At 35.7% G+C, this 20,135-nt stretch overlaps 1 protein-coding gene across 3 annotated transcripts in view; it reads right to left on the minus strand.

Annotated features, from left to right (window-relative positions):
* LOC117415783 (TBC1 domain family member 12-like) overlaps window positions 1-20,135 on the minus strand; it is a 31,114-nt gene continuing 10,979 nt past the window's right edge. The window contains exons 2-14 of one of the 3 annotated variants that reach the window (XM_034026577.3): window positions 16,867-16,990; window positions 11,336-11,392; window positions 8,180-8,295; window positions 7,519-7,601; window positions 7,007-7,124; window positions 6,801-6,907; window positions 6,445-6,525; window positions 4,767-4,861; window positions 4,607-4,678; window positions 4,077-4,205; window positions 3,440-3,549; window positions 2,865-3,123; window positions 1-1,702 (exon numbers count right to left, since the gene is read on the minus strand). In XM_034026577.3, the coding sequence (XP_033882468.2) occupies window positions 1,634-1,702; window positions 2,865-3,123; window positions 3,440-3,549; window positions 4,077-4,205; window positions 4,607-4,678; window positions 4,767-4,861; window positions 6,445-6,525; window positions 6,801-6,907; window positions 7,007-7,124; window positions 7,519-7,601; window positions 8,180-8,295; window positions 11,336-11,392; window positions 16,867-16,990 (1,420 nt within the window). In that variant the 3' untranslated portion in view covers window positions 1-1,633. Of the gene's footprint in view, window positions 1,703-2,864; window positions 3,124-3,439; window positions 3,550-4,076; window positions 4,206-4,606; window positions 4,679-4,766; window positions 4,862-6,444; window positions 6,526-6,800; window positions 6,908-7,006; window positions 7,125-7,518; window positions 7,602-8,179; window positions 8,296-11,335; window positions 11,393-16,848; window positions 16,991-20,135 lie in introns of all 3 variants that reach the window. The other 2 variants (XM_059026420.1, XM_034026578.3) reach the window with 2 other exon arrangements.

Raw genomic sequence — 20,135 nt, forward strand, 5'->3', positions numbered from 1 at the left:
TCTGCTTCCGACATTTATTTACACAGGGGAGTTGTAACTAGTGGTCTGTAACAGGGAGAGAGATCCCATCTATTTACAATCAATTTTATATACAGTACCTCCATGGTAAGTATGAAAAACTGTACAACAGAGAGCAGGAGTAGAAAAAAAGAACAAAATTGCATTGAACTACTGAATATATAAATTAAAATCAAAATACAATCTAAACACAAAAGCAACATAACATCCCAACATAAATCAATTACGTGGGGTCAAATAAAACATACTATTAATAATACAGAATTACAAACTGTTGCAACAACATAAGAAAAAAAAAACACAACTGGTTAAGTAAAATACAGGAAATGTTGCTATAAGTGAGTGTACTCATGTTTTCCTACAAACAAGGACTGCAATGAAAATAGGAGTCGGCCTTTTTATTAACCACGCTATGCATAAAAATAGAAAGAAACACCAATTAGTTACTGCTTTCTAACTATCAAAGCTGTACTGTTATATTTGCAGACATCACTAAAGCTTGCAACCACATAGTTTACATCAGCTTTTTTTGCTATCTAGATGGACCCCCCCCCTCCAAAAAAAAAAAAAAAAACCAAAGAAACCTGCATAGCCCTGTAAAACATTTAAATGCCATGTGCCATTTTGTGTTCTCTATTGCACTTGATAAGAAGGTGCAGTGTTTCTTTAGAATAATTCCATGTGTGCAGTATTGGCCAGAAAAAAAGTCACATTACAAGGCTTCATGGGCTGAGAGAAGATAAAGACCTTTGTTTAGTTGTGTTTTTTTTTTTTTGCTATAGTTTCTGTCAATCCAGACGAACTCTATCCAGGGTAATCTGATTAAGTACACCACTTTAAACAGAATAAACATTTCCTAGTACCTGGCAATCACAATTCAAACACCATCAGAAGCTTTATGTTTCTATTTCTTAAACAGAGTTTATCATAAGGAATGTTTCTATAATTACATGTAATGTGGTTTAGATAATAAGTGCAGCATAAGTTTTGTAAGATTTTCCAGCCTCTGCCTTTTACAATTCCTCTCAAGCTTTTTGATATATATATTTTTTGTTATTATAATAAGTATCTAAACAACAATAATAAAAAAAAAATGTTTGTGAATATTTTAATTGTTTGGTCCACATAATGTTTTTAGAAATCTGCTGGTTTGGTGGGTAACTTAAACCTGGGTGGATGGTTTTATGAGTGATATTTCACATCTACACAAAAGCACTGACAGGGAGAACCCGAATCATCTTCTCACAAGCTGCATTCGGTCAGTTTATTTAAAACACACAGTGAAGGATGTTGGAAATATTCTCTCATTTCTGCCTGTCTGGCCATATAAATGCTTAAAAACACAATATCTTCTTTATGTAGTCATTCGAATAAAGACTCCCCCTCCAAGTACACAGCTATATTCAGTAATACTGGCAATGATGTCACATATTGCTTCATACCCATTTAGCAAAAAAGTGAAAGAGTGTTGTTTTTCTTAGGATCTCAACCAGTCAATGTCCCGTCCCGTTCCACCCCCCTCAAGAATGTAGTGGTCTTCACTGGATATTTTTGAGAAACATCCTTTTGCAGTTAAAGTGTTGCACAAAAAAACACACAATTCTCCAGAATGTAATCAACTTTTTAATGTTGGGCTGTGATTCTTGTCTCCTTCCTTGTTATCCTTCATTAATGTGGTAAATACCTATTAAAGACAAAAAAAGGGAAAAAAAAAAAAAATATTCAGCCAACTTTTTTTTTTATTTTTAACATGCTGTGGCAGTGTGCCCCGCCCCTGTGCGTATCTTTGTGCTGCATGTTGTCTGTTATATGTGGATATAGTGGTGCACGGGATATAAATGGGTCTGTGTCGCACGAGTGATTTAAAAGTTGTATTTAGGCACTGGGATTGCACAATCACTTCACGTGCAGATAAACTATGTAATAGTATGTGAGCACGGGGATTGCACAAATTAGTTCACCTGCTGGGATTCAAGTGAATAATTCATTAGTAATTGAATCCTGGCACAACTGTATATATAGATGCACGAGTCACTCACTCGGGGTTGGGTGTTCGGTGAGTGGAGAACGGTAGAGAGAGGAAATTAAAATCAGATAAAGAATAACAATTGCCCTCCGTGCCGACCTAGATCAGCACGATACTTGTTTGTTTAGTGTTCATCCACTGTCTATTTTGTCTGTCTATTTATTTTGGCTAAAGTGCCGTTTGTTTGTGTATAAGTGTTTCATTTTGTTCAAATCTTTTATTTTATTTGTGTTAATAAAACACCGAGTGACCCAGGGTCTCGGTTTCGCCCGCAGTTGCTGTGTGTTTTGGTTTCATTTCCTGGCCTGACGTCACTCCTACAGCCAGCCTGTTCACACATGCCCATCTAAAACATTTTACATATAAATTTCAGAAACACTCAGACTACAGCAGGAACTGTCAGATTTTCACCCCGTTTCTCAAGCTAAGCTAAAATTTCTGACAAGGGTTATCACATAAACCATCAGCAGTTGTACAGAACTGGACTCTCCAGAAACCACAAACTTGGTGATGACCATCATTGGGATGAGTGCATTTAGAAATGGTCCCTGAATTTACTTGTGGTGTGCTGTTTCTATGAACTCACTGACGCAACACAGTATTTCTCATTTGTTATCTACATCATCACCATCATCATCATCATCATCATCATCATCATCATCATCATCATCATCCAGCTTTTTGTTTTTACAAATGATGTCATCCAAAAAAAACAAAGGTGTTTAATTCACATACTACTTTATGCAAACCACGTGCCAATACCTGGATTTCATTTCACAGCATTGTATGTGTATGTGCCATTTGCCATGTTTTTGCTCACCTGCGTCCATTTTTTATTACTGCTTAGCATCTGAACTGAGGCAATACAGTTGAAGAGCTTTTCAGAAGTGATATCTTCGGGAAGCTTGGTAAGAAACTGAGCAATGTGAATGAAGTCCATCTGAAGGAGGATATCCTCGTACAGTTTAAGAATCCCAAGACCTGTGCGAAACAGAAACTCCTCTCCATCCCGACAGAAGACATCCCAAACTCGACATGCCAAATCAAGAGGCAGGGACTTGCTATATAGTGTAAAAATCCTGGAAATGCATCGAAAACAGTGGCTTTTATTGAAACAGGTGATATGCAATTGAATAATTATTATTATTATTCTTTTTTTTAAATATAAACCCATGATTTCCCCCTTGTCTCCTTAAAGACTTGTAATACTTTATTCATGAAGCTAAAATAAGGTTTCTGGTCCTTGCATTAAATAGTCTGACGCATGTGCAGCTGCTAAGGTTCAGATTACAAACTGAACTGTTAAGAATAAATTAAGGAATCGGAGTAGACAGAAGTAAACGGTAGGGACACAAACAAGTAATATTCGGTTTCATCTCTATGGTCTTCACCTACCAGTCAATCAGGTAGATGTCTGGGGTCAGGTTGTAGGTCTTAAAGTGAACAAACAATCTTGGGAGATTTTCTTCAAAGAACACTTCAAATGCTGCAAAGTATTTTAGCATCTGCATAAAAAAAGGACATTAGCAGGCTTGCTTACAAACAAGTCTACTTCAAGTATTTATTTTTAAATATACCCTATCCTGCATAGCATGCCATTCATGGTTAATAATGTACCTCAACAATGGGCATCTATGGCTAAACCCTCAAAGTTAAAGCCATCCATGTAAGAACATGCCATCTCAATTTACGACAGGAAGTAATCGGCTTCAACTGCAGGCATAAAAGTGAAATTTCAACCCCCTCCCAGCAGTTATAGTATTTAGTTACTTATATCACAACCACATCAACTCAATGTTTAAACATTAGACTGTGAGAAAGTGGAACCGATCAAGTACTTTCACTGATGCACTGACTTATGCTTATTAACTGCTGGTTATCCAGGCAGAAGAAAAATGAAAGTCAAGTCTTATATTGAAAGCCATACCTTAAAAGCAAACTGTGAAACACTACTGTGCAGACAACTGAGCCTTACACCTGCATCGGCAGGAAGAGATGATTACAAATTAAACTTTACTTGAGTGTTTCTTACCAAGTCATGATCCACTCTGAAAAAAGCCATCTGACAAGGCTTGTTGAGAAGGTTGGCAAACAAAATGAAAGCATCAGCTTCTTCTAGATTGAGGATAAGCACAGCAGCAATGAAAGACATCCCTTGAACCTATCCCAAAATAAAACAAACACAAACATATTGTGCACATTCATCTACAAACACAACTACACACAATTTAGGGATTTGTGTAAATGGAGTTTACTGCATAATGGAGAATAATACTCATGTGTGGTCTGTGTGTCACTTTAATAAAAAGCATTTGTAAAAGAAAGATGTTCTGGATATTAAACCCTGTAATGAAATTACCTAGTTAATATGCAGCTAATTTACCAGAAACAAATGGCACAATTTCAAAGATGAGACAACTGCTCTGAAGCGATTGTCAGGGAAGAAGGGTTACAGAATAATCATTAATTCATTGAAATAAAAGCAGAAGATACACCAAAAACCAGACAATAGTGATATACTTGAATTGAGGTCATTTACATGGGATAAACAACATTACTTACATATCCAACATCAGGTCTGTAACAAGTATAGGCTCCCAGCACACTATGCAAAAGGTCATGGTATGGACCGCCCTTTAAGAAAAATGAGTGCACATTAGGAACATGTACTTATTATTACAGTATTACAACAGGAGACAGACATGCCAATACATTGCAATACCTTTTGAAATATGAAGAGAGAGGGGAATGTGCGGGATATGTCCAACTTTATCAAATCTAGACTTGATTCTCTGTCAGCACCGGATGCTCCTGAATCTAGATTCAAAACAAAATAAAGTTAAAGTTATTTTCCTTTATACTTTCCAATAAATTAAAAAAAAAAAAGTAAAAAGAAAAAAACCTTCACAAAAGGTACTGAGCTGATTTAATAGTGTTCAATATAACCTGGAATAACAAATATCCACTTACAAAGTACCTATTTAGGCATCATTTGAAAAAGTGTACCCATTAAAAGGTTAAAAGCAAAACCAAAGCTACAAACAGTTGCTTCCCTAATCGTCATAGAGCAAGGACAAATTAACTGGAAATGCAAACACAGGAAGTGTGGTACAGGGTTAACAAGCCTGCCTCTAAAAACAGTGGACAGTATGTTCTGGCACACTGGAGTGGGTTAAGTCAGTGAGGTTGTCCAGAGCCACACCATGCAGTTCTTATTGATCAGCAGTTCGACCTTGTATCAGTTAGTGTTTTATGGCTCTTGTGGCATTCAACATCCTCTTTTATTATTCTCCCTGTATTGTCAAGTATTACAAATCTCTTTATATGCCTCAGAATGATTTTATCATACACAGATGTAGTACCTTCTACTACCCAAGGATCATCACAGATAACTTATTAGGCCTTACACTAAAGCTAATCCTCCAACCAACAATTTATATAGCTGAGGCGGTCTGATGGTCATAAATCAATAAAGGCAAGGCCTATGTTTATGGTTGCTACTATACTTTGCTACAGTTACATGACTCCATGTCTCAGAAAAGACTTGGAACAGGAAATGTTGCTCTTAGCATTGTGCTTCCCTAAGCCAGAGTCATCAACAAGCTCAAATCTGTTTCCCTATTGAGGCCCACCAAATTGAATAAACCCCCCCTGTACTGAAAACTGCGGAGACAGATGGAATGTGTATAGTTCCTCACTGTTTTAAATTTATATTTAAATATATATATTTTTTGTATTCATTGAAGTAGGTTGTTATGAGTTCTCAGTAAAGAGATTAAAAGATTTGGTGTGTTACTCATAGCCTTATACTGGTTGAAGTAGCAAAAGGCAATCATTATTGCAAGTTGTTCTTTGTAAATCAACATGCATTATGCATTTAGTCTATGTGGTTTATCCAAATTTTAGGGAATTCAATAACATAAGAGTCAGTCTTGATTTTACCTACTGTAATATTTATTTTGAGAAGGTGGTTACTGCTGTAACAGTCATGCAAACTATACAAATAAGAGCCAACCCACATCTAACCAAGAAAGCTCAATTACATAAAGTACTATAATGATATGGCAAGGGATCTTTATTGGCAAAAACAGTATGTCTCGGATGAACTGCAGATGTTTAGGAAAGGAAAGCGTGAGTAATTACTGGCAGCAAAAGCTAGACAGTTAAAAACAAAAAGCACAGCCTGACAGACTGATTCACAAGAGACCCCTACTGGAGAAAGAAGGGGGCCGTTTGGTTCAATGAAACTAAACAAAGGCAGATTTCTCCATTTTGTAGTGCTGTAATTCACTTGAACCAATACCATGAACTCATTTCATGTAAACTGCAAAGTCAGCACAGATTACAGTAAATCACAGATTTGCACAATCTAGCTCCCCCAATGTAGAAGCCTACTGTACCTTCAGCCTCATTCTCAGAACCGGTTTCACTGAAGCTCTTCCACCTTTCCTTAGCTCTGGATAAGAAAATCTCGTAGAGCTCTACAAAGGAAATCCAAACAGATTACAAAGAAGTTCTGAAATTGTATTCCCCAGTTTATCAGAATACACAAATAACAAAAAATATCCTCAGAGTATGGAAGCAATGTTTACAACACATATACATTCCAGAGACACCAGTTAAACAAATGTAATGGGTTTCCATTCTAAAAGTCACTGTCTCCTTATTAAACAAGAGGAAAGAAAATGAAATATATAAAAAACAATTGTATATTAGCGGAGGCATGATTCATCAAGACACACAAAATCAAGCTCACCATGTGTAATATTGAGTTCATTTCCAACAGCCAAACTCCACACTTTTCCACGAACACTGGGCGGAAGGCCTTGCCACCAGAACTCGCGCACTTTTCGCGTATTGCGCCTGCCAAGAAAAACACAAGGATGTTCATGGAATTATTTTTAAAGCAGCAGCCAGCTGAAGTTGCATCAGTAGGTTAATGAACTGAGAATAATTACTCACATGGCTTCCCAATTGGGAAGTATCTCACTGTTCCAGATCACCATGGCATTGGCAATGACTTCTTCCTGTTTATACCGTTCCTTCATTATTTTCTTCTTTTTATGGGCGTCTTTCATTTCTGTGTAAGAGACAGAACCTTTATTATTTCCTGTTTGTTTTTAGATTTAAAATATAACCTTGACCAAAAAATTCTGCAGTCTGTGTTCTTTTCTAAACTGAGGATTTTAATAACAAATATCAAGAAAATAACATCCTAAAAGACATTTCTGCAGGAAGCAAAACATAGATTTATTCTTTCACCATACACTGAATTACTCATTTTGAGGTCTGCTGTTTTACTTGATGGGGGGGATGTGGAGGTATGATCTCAAATGGAATGCAAGAGACAGTTAATGCAGAGATACAAACCCCTGAAGCCTTAATAGATCTGGGACTCTAAGGTACATAAGCAGGCATCGCTTATAGTATGAGAAGATTATGCTCCACATAACTGAAAATAAATATAAAAACACCTCGTTTTTTTGCCTCTGCCACCATCGAATCATACTCATGACGATGACGCAGGGCTTCCTCAGCTGATTTAGCAGGAAGATTTCTGTAAGATAGAAAATAAACTCAGTACTATCGAAACAAAATATTAGTAATAAATGACTGCTCTACAGATTTCATCTTAATTTTCTTAAATATTTGTTAACAATGTAGGCCTATAGAAACTTAAGACACAATTGTAAAAATTGATACAATACTATTATTATTTATTTCTTAGCAGACGCCCTTATCCAGGGCGACTTACAACTGTTACAAGAGATAACATCATTTTTACATACAATTACCCATTTATACAGTTGGGTTTTTACTGGAGCAATCTAGGTAAAGTACCTTGCTCAAGGGTACAACAGCAGTGTCCCCGACCAGGGATTGAACCCACGACCCTCCGGTCAAGAGTCCAGAGCCCTAACCACTACGCCACACTGCTGCCCTATACGTAAACATATAGTCAAGTAAAAAAAAAAAAATGGTAGTTAAAAATCAAACAATTAAGGCAATACAATGTCTTATCTTCCATAAAGCAAGACCATGCACCGAGAAGTTTGAATGTGTACACTGTGACCCTTTCTTCTTGGTACAGATATGGACAGTAAAGTAGAACAGAGCCTGTGATCGTGTACTCACGCAGGTCGGTCTTCTAGAATGAGCGCTGTGGTTGAAAGGGGTTCAAATTCAAGGTTTTTGCGTCGACCTGACTGGGGTGGGAGATTAGCTGTTTTCCCTGTCCGTGCCTCATATTCCTGAATGAAGAAAGCAATGTAAAGGTTTCTCTTGAGAAAATGTATTTAAATGTTGTTTAAATACATTTTTTGTAAACCTCTATTTAGCATTTTTAAGTATAATTCAACATTATGTTAGGATACTTGTGCCTTTACTTATTTTGCCCTGCTTGCAACAGCTGTTTTGCAGAGTTCTGCCTAAAATGTTTAATTACCTTGAAAAGTATGTTTTGGGAATATGGGAGCGGATTCATTATAGCTGGTACATTTCACTTTAAAAATGCCAAATTTCATGTGATGTGGATGTTTGCAGCTGCTGTCATGAGCATGAAAGTCACAAGAGCTTGCACAAACACTGGAATAAAGCTTTAACAATTAATTAGTTACATTTCAGGGTTTAAAACTGAGAATTCAACAAGCACAAGTTTAAGATCTGATATACAAAAAATGCATTTTATAGACAGGTGGTTTCTACACAGAGTTGGATTTAACAAGTAACATTAAGAACTGTCCTGATATCAGCGTTGTTTCAATCAATACCCAGATTGGTTTTCATTCCAACTGAGCTCTCAATTAACTAAACCCTTAACTGAACTAATAATTAGCTTGATTAGACCTTTTTAATTGTTCTCAGCTCCTAAAAAGTTGCAGATTTCAAGTTATTTATAACATTTTATAGTTACGTTAAAATCTCTAACTGTTTAAGAGCAGAAAACAATTAAAAAGGCCTAATTAAGCCAGTTCTTAGTTCAATTAAGGGTTTACAGTAGTTAAGTAATTGAGAGCTCAGTTGGAATGAAAACCAGAAGACACAGAGGCACACGAGGACCAGGGTTGAAAACCACTGCTGTAGAAAGTGTCCACAGGACTGCACTAATGTGAAGACATTGCAGGTTCCATTTTGTTTTATGAAGAAAAAAAAAGTAGAATAAACTATTCAGATGCATTAATATTATTGGCTGTTCATGTTCATTTCCTGAATCATTTCCGGTATTCAGAATGTAGTTACACAGGAGGAAAAGCATACTGAAGCAGCTCTGTTCTACTCTGTATGCAACTTCAGTGTTTCTACTTCCTTCAACTTCCTTCCTAACAGTGAAATTAGCTGTTATATTTGCTCAATATTGTTAAAAAATAAAGCGTAAAAAGAGGCAAAGCCAAAAAAGCTAATGTGATTCCATTGTTATACACATTGCACAGCTCAGATCTGCTGGAGTAAAGGGTTAGTTGTTATTCAAATTCCTGTCATTTCTGTACTGTTATACACTACCAGTTTTACACAAAGAAACATGAAAGCAAGCAACATACTACCAACGAAATTAAACAGGATACTATTCATTGGTTGATTCAAACATGTATTTTTAAAACAGTAGGGAGCTCTGTGACAGCAAAGATGATAGAGCAGTTTAAAAAACATAAGCTTTATCCATTGTTATCAGTTAGCATGCCGAAACAATGAACCACTCTGTTAACAATGGAAATATGGAAGCAGCCATTCACAGGGAACCAAAAAAAACAACCTTCAACAACTCAATAATGTCTTTGTGTCACAGTAATGAATGCAGCCATTAGACATCCAGTAGTATTTAACTATGCAATCTGTGGGCCACTGTTTGGTCAAAACATTTCACTCCTGTGTTATATCAATGCATTAAGAGAGCAGCTGGAATGTCTAACAAATGGGAGAGTAACTTTTCACAAGGCCTCATATTTAGAGCTATATATTCATCGCCAGCAGCTTGATCTGGGAATTAGACAGTACAAATAAAAAGATGGAGAAAAGGGAACGGGCAAAGAACTTTCTAGGTCATTTCACCTCAGCAGTGTCTTCAGGGCCACGGACTGCAAAGAATGTCAGTCCTTTGGGGAAGCAGCTGGTTTGTTTAATGATAGGAATGGAAGCATTTAAGGGGTGGAGAGATTTTTGCTCACCAAGTGAAATGACCAGGAAGTGCAAGTGTTAAAGACAAAAAGCAAGGAAGAGTGGATAATGGTAGTGCACATTAGACATGAATCACGGACTTGTTTAATTGGCTAGAACTTCATTAAACTGCGCGTTGTGTGAAATGCCACTATATTGTACACAGTCAGCTTGTTTTGGACACAGGGCTGGCTTCCAAGACCCTATATGGTTCATAGTAGCTTTTATAAGTGGGAAAAAATGATTTAGCGGTCATGACAAATTCAAGAGGAAGTAAGGATAAAAGGGAAATTATTTTCATTATCATTTTCAGCCTGCAATTTCCCCCAACAACATAATCACAAATACTTACTGTAAACAAAGCATTATAACTAGTTTAAGAAGCACAGTGAAATAAAAACACTTACGGCTTGATTTATCAACATACTGTATCCCCTGTCTGGATAAGCCACAGAGCATTCTACAGCACTAGGGAATGCAATCCATGGCGATTGACCAATACTGTAAATTGCTCTACAAAATCCAGGTTGTGGCTTATACTGTAGGTCGATCAAATCAACCCCTTAGTTCAACAATTACTGAATGCCACTAGCAGTTTTTAGCAATATCATTTTAACAATATTTTTCTTTGTATACAACATCTGCTGCTTTATCACTGTGAACTGTGATGCAGTCAATATTTATAAAGTTAGGTTCCCAAATGGAGAACAAAAACTTGATGATCAACACATTTAGAAATCCATTATTATTATTTTACATTTAATAATATCACATATGTAAACATTACATATTCAAGGCAGATGATTGTACTCACACAATTATATATATTTAAAAAATCAATGTGTTTACCCTATGAATAAAACTAGCATGGTTTAGTGATAATGCACACTTAAATGCAACCTTGTGCATGGAGTGGTGAGTGACTATTTTAGAAAGTGAACATAGCATGGTTTCTTTTATTTATTTATTTAATGTATTAAGAGCCCAGTTTTACTATTTCCATTAATGTCATGGCATTCTCTCATGCTAGTATGAAAATATGAAATGCAGACATTTTAAAGTCGGCTATGGAAATGATTACTTAGCAGTTCCATGCATAGGCTGAAAGATGACTGAAAAAAAATATATTAAATTCCATACCACTGTGCTTAAGAGATTTGGTGTAGAAACTGATGCAAGACTGCCTGGGTTACTGTCCTGATGAAAAAAACAGAAGTTTGCTCTCAGTCAGTGATCAAACAGGCACAAAGCCCAATAAAAACATAGCACTGTATCAGAGATGTATCATTTCCATCTGCAATAGAAATTAAGACAGACATTTACCAGTAACTGGCCCACAATGCTGGAACATGCCCCCATTTTGCATACTGAATTTATTAGTATTTTTTCCTACTTTGCCTCCATTTTTTTATTTCTACAATGAGTGCAATCTTCAAAACAACTTCAGAATGTTGTTTAATATTAGGAGATGTGATAAATATATAAAAGATGATGTTTAAATATGGTGCTCACATTTAGAAAAATGAATGCAAGTAGAAAAGGGGCTGTAAAAAGAGAAATTGTCTATACAGGATTCTGTACACGTGGAAAAAGAAGAATGTTATAGTAAATATTTAATTTTTGGTGGCCTTATAGACCCTTGTCCTTTAAAAACATTGTAAAAGGCAATAGTGTTTTCTAAATGTAGCAACCCTGTTGTCCCCTCTAGCTGTAGTAGTCATAACATTAAATAGAATTTAATTAGCAATATTATCATCCAAAACACCAACCACCAATACAAAGGAAAAAAAGAAAATATACAGTGATTTATACAATGCTGCCATTAATTAAACGTGAGGGAGATGAGAGCAATAACTAAAAGAGTTTTAAAATCAGTGTAAACTTCATTATCCAGAGTGCACTGCAGACGAGATGAAGAAACAGTTGAAGACACAACCGGGCAGACGTTGTATTACTGTAAACTGTACTTTTAAATCTCATGCACAGTACTGCTGAATGTAGAATGTAAAAGGATACATAAGATTACATACTGCTGTATATCAGGGGCCAATAAGTACAATACATTGGTCAATGAAACAAAACACATATTTTTTTTGCACAATTTTTCCTGGGTCTTGTCACTGTACCTAAAATCAGCATCTTGGATGGGTATGAAACTGGCCAAGTGGCCATATAAAATCCTTAACAAAGCCTTTTTCACAATCTGCTGCACATTGAAAATCATTTGGCACCGGCCCAGGTTATAAAACAGCTCTGCCGTTCTTTAGCAACTGTTGTCATGGTTGGTTTACATAAAAAAATGGCTTCATCACAATAAGTTTCAAGCCCGCTGCTAAATGCACACGAGGCTTCCTCTGTGTAAACAAGGAACAGCTGATTAAACATCAAGGTCAAAACTACAGGTCTACTTTCTGTAACAATATACCGATATCAGAAAAGAATTGCAGGCCTAAGTGTCTAGTATTCCTGTAAATGAGGCACAGATTTTCAAATCAATACAATTACAGGTCTTCTTAAAAAAAAAAAAAAAAAAAAAGAAAATAGTGTAGAGTTCCATGCATCATATGTGTTTAATCCACATTAACCACAGCCAAGCTCGTCAATCAATTCCGGTTAGAATCTCTTGCAATAAGAAAAACAAACACATGGAGAGGGTAGACACATTTTAAGTATTTAAGTATTTTCTAGATGAAAAACTGGGCAGACTAAAGCCACAATGCTCATGGTACAACATTTGACATACAGTAGCCAAAAATATACAGAGAACAAACTGCACTTTCTCCCTCAATGAAGAAACACTATTGGCAAGGCTCAAAGTTAACGTATATTTGGTAGCATGTTGCTACCCAAAACTCTTAATTTGCTACTAGTTTTTTCTGATACCTTACGCTGCAGTTTATATAACCGACCCTGAGTGAACACGTACATAATTATTGGTATTAGTATTTTTTTTAAACACGTGCATTATTAGTATCTTTCATAAAGCAGGAAATCATTGCTAAGAGAACTTCCTGATAGATGACTGAGGTTTGTACCGCCTCATGTAGACACGTGAGACCCACAATGCAAATCATACAGCTAGCTACAGCGTTACCATGATCCACGTAACAGCTTTCTCCTTGTTTTATGAGTACGAATAAAAAATACAATCTTGAGGTGCGTTAATTTATCTATCTGTTTGTTTTTTTTTATAATACATTAACACTACCTTGCATCTTGTTAAACTAGTGAAATGTGTGCTTTAAAAAAACATGTTTTATAGAATTGCACCGTCAAACTATAACTTACTAACTTACATACATACCTAACTAATGTCACTGTTTAATAAAATAAACTCAGGGTTTTTTTTTTTTTTTTTTTTAAATCCTGGTTGATATCCCTTTTTCTGTCATTATTTCTTAGTTAATTTCTTCACAAATGTACAGCATTTAAAAATGCAGTGAAAAGGCAGGGTGTGAGCATACATATTTATGAACAAACCAGTTAGTATAACACATTTCATGAATCGTTTAAATGTAGTGGTACCGTGCTGGAATCAGCTTTCATTTTCAAAAAAGCTTGGTTGTGGTTGTAACCTTATAATTCAGAAGGTCATACAATGCAGGATTCAACGATAATGTGGCACATGTTACTTTTTTTTATTTTTTTTTAAATGGCTGTCTTTATAGGTGTGCATGAAATCTCAGTCATCAACTGAAGATGTACGAGGATAACTTCGTACCATTTAATTTGCACCGATTAAACATAACCTGGTTAACCGTACTGATGGCATATCAGATGCTTAGACGGTTGCATTCTTGTAGAACTTAAGGATAAAACAAAATACTTTGATAAGAAATTGCATTAGTTCCACTACTTAGTTGAGCAAAAGGTGGTTTCAATAAATACTTTCTGATTTAAATATAGGCCTGCTGTGTGATTTAGTCTATTTAAAACAGTAGGTAGGTGTTTATATATTTTTTTAATTATTAGTCGAATAAACCGCTACCGAATAAGACCATTTTGCTATCTACTTTACAGGCAGATAACAAATCTTCACTACTGCCTTAAAAAGTTAACTTCTAGCCCTGCTACTGGTCAGTCAAGCATACTGCAGCTGCAATTACATCCTGCCAAGGTGGAAGAAATGTGAAGAGCCTCAACAGCCAACGCTGCAGCTGGGAGATTAGCTTGCCAAAATAGTCTACTTTCTGACCCTTTTTTTCCCTCATAGGGCAGCCAGAAATGTGTGGGTGTCTGTGCGATTGTTCCAGCTGCTAGCGGCAATGGCGATGAAAATGTGCTTTAAGCAACATTACACATTTGACACTACCAGTAAATTAATGCAAGACATTAACCTCAAGCCACATTCTACTACAGTATACTACAGGACTGTAGAAAAGGTCTTGCAGCAGTTGTAACCCAACAGAACTCCATGCCTATCTGAAGATCTCTGCAATACCATTAACGGATACCATTGCAAAGAATTAATTCTTCATGGAAGCTGCTCATTAAACAATAATAAGTAGGGGTGTGACGATTCATCGTGTATCGATGCATCATGATACTTTACAACACGATATGCCTTTGTGTATCGTGATACAAGCTTGAAATGAGTAGCTTACAACGGACAAAAACGTGAAATAAATGACTTAACAATAATAAAAAGTTAAACGAAATTTAGAGAAAAAAACAAAACTTCGATAAAAACATTAATAATAATAATAATAATAATAATAATAATAATAATAATAATAGGCACAAATACCAAGAATGTTTTTTTCTGTATTCCATTGCTAGCAAGCAGGGAATACTGACACTGTACTTAAGGCTTCAGAACAGGCTGCAGAAACGCTGCCTGGCCAATGGGAGCTGAGTCAGCGGTGATTCTAGCCAATAGGAGTGTAGAGGAGGCAGCGGAGACATTCTGCCTCTGTTGTGGACAGAGAGGAATCAGGAAGCGAGCAGTGTCTGTAGAAACTCGCTGCTATGACTGTAATTTAAAGTTACTAGTTTTTGTATTCAAATGCTATATATTTATTTGGCTCCTTTTGTGAGAGAGCATTTTATTTCATATAAATATATAGCTATATGTTTTTCTTTTTCGTTTTGCCAGTTATTATGTAATGCGTCCTAATCGTAATTCAGTGTAAATGATCATTTCATATATATATATATATATATATATATATATATTATATATATATATATATATATATATATATATATATACACACATATACACACACACACATATATACATACATACACAAGGAAAGTCTGTCATTTGCGATGCAGGATAGGCTATAAGAAATGACTTTTGCAGAAAGAACATTTCCTGTTTCCTATAAAGCTATTATAGATGAAAAAACATATTGCATTTCTTATGAGTTTTATTTCATATTTGCTCACCTTTCAGTGCACCCTAATAATGTTTACCCTAAAACTTTGATTTGGTTGAATATGTGTACTTTCTTAAAAGAAATGTGTTAATCCTGATGAAAATGACTTAATACTAATTTTATCATTCATTGTAATCTAATACATTACAATTAATTCTAACCACATTTAAAAACAGCAGTGTAGAATAGTATACAAAATAAAATATGCTCAACCTTAACTTCAAAAAAACAAATAGTGATAAAATGTATGGTATAATAATAATAATAATAATAATAATAATAATAATAATAATAATAATAATCTATTGAGTTAAAGTTAAGTATAATGCAAGCAAAAAAGCCAATGTACTTTAGATTTTTCTAAAGAAACACATGAACAAAGTTTGTACTTTAATAGTTAACAAACACATTGCTTAGTATTTTGTTCCTCTCTCAAAAATGTGGTAAGGAGATTTGGTCAATTCAGCTAAAATGGAACTCTAGTTGACATACTGCTTTGTCTTTAAATTCAAACTAGTGGTTTACTACTTTGTGGGAAATAAATATAATTTATTTTGAACTGAATCTGTGTCTGTAGAATTGAAACTAATTATTTTCAAGTCTGTCAAGTAGAGATGACTTTTTCATTAGTATCGCGATACGCATCGTATCGTGGCTTGTCTATCGCGATACGTATTGTATCGTGACCTTGGTGTACCATCTCACCCCTACTAACAAGTAAACCTGTCAACTACCCAGACATTCAAGATATACTAAAACAAATCTACATTGAAGGTAATTACTGTAACTACAATTTAAAATATTTCTCTTCGTTATTTGGTATTTTCTTGTTTTACAGTGAAAGTTAATTACTGTCGCTCTCAGCAGATATTTCTTAACATTTTATCTGTGCAACATCTCAGCTCAGCTATTTTGCTGATGTTTACAACAACTGTAATAAGATCAAACCTTTAAAATAAACCATTTATTTCCTTTGCTACATATGACACACTGGTTTGTCAGATTAGGTATGTCATCACTCTACAATTATTACAGTAAATAAAGCGTGCAATCATTTTAGGCCTCTTTCTTGTACTATAAAAGCAGATACATTGATCACCTGCTCTTGTTGCTGCACAATGATCAGGCAAGCAAGTTCAAACTTGTTCTGCTACAGTAACTCTGCTTTTCAACTGAATGGCCTTCAGAAAAAATTACACCAAAAATAAAGCTGAAGCAAAAAGGCACAAAATGAGGGCATGGAGCACATTTATAGAGCTGTAAAGTGAAAACCTTTAGTGAAACGCCAACCTGCTGAATAGTCATTGAATCCTTCTGAGGGTTCTCTCTCAAAGGAACTTTTCCAAACAACTTCCAGCCAGGAGCACTCTGGGAAGGAGGCTTGGGGTCCTTGGTCTTCCTGGAAAACAAGCTCCTGTGGAGCAAAAACAATGGATTTAAGAGTGGGAGGGGAAGAGATATTTAGCTACAGAACACAACCATATTGCAAGCTTATCCAATTAAATAAAATGTGACTTCTTAGCAGGTTTTTTATTCACCTGTTTTGGGAGATTACAATGGTTTGGGGGTTGGGGCATCCCCACTGCTTTCGTACTATATATGTTGGTACTGCAACCCTGAATACTGTAGACACAGTAATAGTGCTGGGACAAGCATTGCTTTATTTCACAAGGAGTAGGTTATAATTTGTCCCAGCACAGATAGTCAGTAAATATTCTTAATAAGCAAAACCATTATCTAAAATACACGTTACTATTTTAGTAATTTGCTAAGCATTGCTGTTTCTTTTTTACACATGTCCATCTTATTTGATATTACTGTATCTTTCTGTAAAAAAAAAAAGTGGGTCCTGAGGATGAATACAGTGGGAGGAAGAAATACTTCCACAAAACCGAGCTGAATCCATGACTAATCTGTTATACTACAGGACACAATGACTTCCTTTGTTACAACAATATTCATTACAGAAACTCTGGTATGGCAACAAGAAATAAATATTACATTCATGCAAGTCGCTTACTGTAAATAACTGGTTCTTTGGAAGATAAAACTATGATAAGAAAGGGATACAGTGCTGCTGTAGGTCATAAACTCAAACAATGTAATCTTTTTTGGCTATATCCAGGATAAAAGTTCAAAATGTTCAGAAAACTGATTAACAGCTAAATGGTAGTGTAAACATCAATACATAAAATAAATAAAGTCAACGGAGTAAATAAAACCCTACAAAACCTGCTTAATGTAAATAGCACTCTACAAAAATATATGCTGACGGGGTTTAGCCTATAGTGGAAGAACCACATGTTTCCAATCTGGAGAACCACTTAAATCCAACTGTCATGAAACTTGGTATTCATATTATCTTACATAAGTTATTGAGAGTATCAGATTTATGGAGGTGTCTATGTCACACGTGCATTTTTGCATGTATCTGGAAAATCACATTGTTATTAAGCATTTCATTGGCAATTGCTTTTCTATGCTGTTCTGTTGGTCATAGGCAATTCATTTTACAGCCATGTGTTTTTAAAAGGACTATTCCCTCTAACCTTTAGCTCCTAATGATGTTCCAGTGCGAAGAGCAAAACAAGGCGGCAATCTTTACCACAGCATTACTACATTCTGTTTAATATCTACAAGGACCTCTCCAGCAACATAACCATGAAGCATTGCTGACCAGGCAATTACAGATTCTGTATCACTGGGGCAATGTATTATCAGTCTCTTTATCACCCTGGCACAAAGGGTTCAAATAGAAGTTGCAGAAAGCACCATTACTGCAACCAGATAGTGGGGACCATACATTATATCATTTGTATTAATGGGCTGAGAGCAGCATACAAACTGTTTCACAGCAAATAACCAAATACACAAGACTATTACTGTATGTTGGTGCACTGTGCAATAGTAACACAATTCTGCAATTAGAATTAAAGCTAAATTTAACTACTCTCATTTAAACGTCCTTAAAATAATTTGCATCCAAACTGGATACAAATCAAAACAAGTTACTGTGCCTGTGGAGCTGTAGAGTATGTAGTACCAAAACAATTCTATAGAGCGGATGAACAGAATAAACTCTTAATAAACAACATATTTGTTTTTGACTGCACAAAAAAAGATGTTGGTTGATTTTTCATCAGAAGTACTGTAGAGGTGATTAAATACATCACAGCGTGATTATGTTGATTGACAGCACTATTCAGGCTTGTTACAGTCGACATGCTGAAAACTAAGAACCAACCTAGGTACAGCAGTCAAAGTGCAAGTGCACTGAAACTGTCCATGTGCTGCATTCATTCCTCCCTGTTAAATGTAACACATCCCCTCAGTATGACAGGTCTTAGCACTTCATAACCACAGGCACATGTCATTCCATCCCACCCAAGTCATAAAGCACACATTTTATAATGAATACATGGCCAGCAGCTACATACATGTACATCACCCTGTTACACACAAACAGCAACACCGCCAGGCTTGTCAGGACTTTTTTATACACAGTGTACAAATCATTATTTGTGATGGATAAGTGTACAAAAAAAAAATAGGCCTATCTGTCAATTAACATTACAGATGGAGCATGCAATGCCTTGTACAAGTGAACTGCTTTACATGGAACTCTCCCCACAAACAGGGACTAGATGGGTCACATGGTAACTGAAAATGAGCCTATACACAGTTTAAACAGGCAAACAAACAAACTTAAGAAGCAAAAAATCCTTTGTGCAGCACAAGACCTCAACCATATGACACCAAAAGTGGCAACCTTAAAAAAAAATCATTTTCACAGAAAACCAAAACAAACAAAAAAGAGCAAACACGATATTTTAGCTTCTGGCTTTGAAGGAGAAGATGCTTTAAGCAAAATAATTAAAGATCACAGGACATTTGAAATTATCAGTTGGTATGGCTGGGCAGTAGGCTACAATAGGAAAAAACAAATGCTACTGTATGAACAACAGCCAAGTAGAGTACAACAGACTTCCAGTTTCATGGTGCAGTATCATACAATGTCAGTAGTCAAACTAAAGATTCAAAAAGCTTATTTTCCTGCTTCAAAACAAAGCTGTTCACAGCTGGTGTACAGAGGAATACCACAATATTGATTTTCTACATATTGTTTCACTGCAAAGGTGACCTTTCTTTACTTCTTCAGTGGCAGCTGGGTTACACCAAGGTAGTTAAAGAACAAAAATATATATACTGTATCAACTGTACATACATAACACAAAGAAAACATGGTGTTTTGAAAAGCCCTGTAGAAGCATCTTAATACAGAACAGAAGACAAGGAAAGGTTACTGCTTGATTCTCCACGGTTTAGTTGAAGTCAAGAGAAGATGCTACGGGGTCTGGTAACTCATGTGAGTAGTGCTGGGGATATTTAATTGAGTTACTCAAGTGCTCGCGATTATTTTAATATATCGATGATCTTTTTGGTACTCGAGTACTCTACGCATTATGCATTCCAATATGGCGGTGCACGTGGCACCATATCTACAGCGCTTGGAGAAGATTCATGTTCAGTGCAGCGTCTGTAAAGGCAAAACTTACTAA

Source organism: Acipenser ruthenus, chromosome 7 (genome assembly GCF_902713425.1).
Source record: "Acipenser ruthenus chromosome 7, fAciRut3.2 maternal haplotype, whole genome shotgun sequence".
Taxonomy (NCBI): Eukaryota; Metazoa; Chordata; class Actinopteri; order Acipenseriformes; family Acipenseridae; genus Acipenser; species Acipenser ruthenus.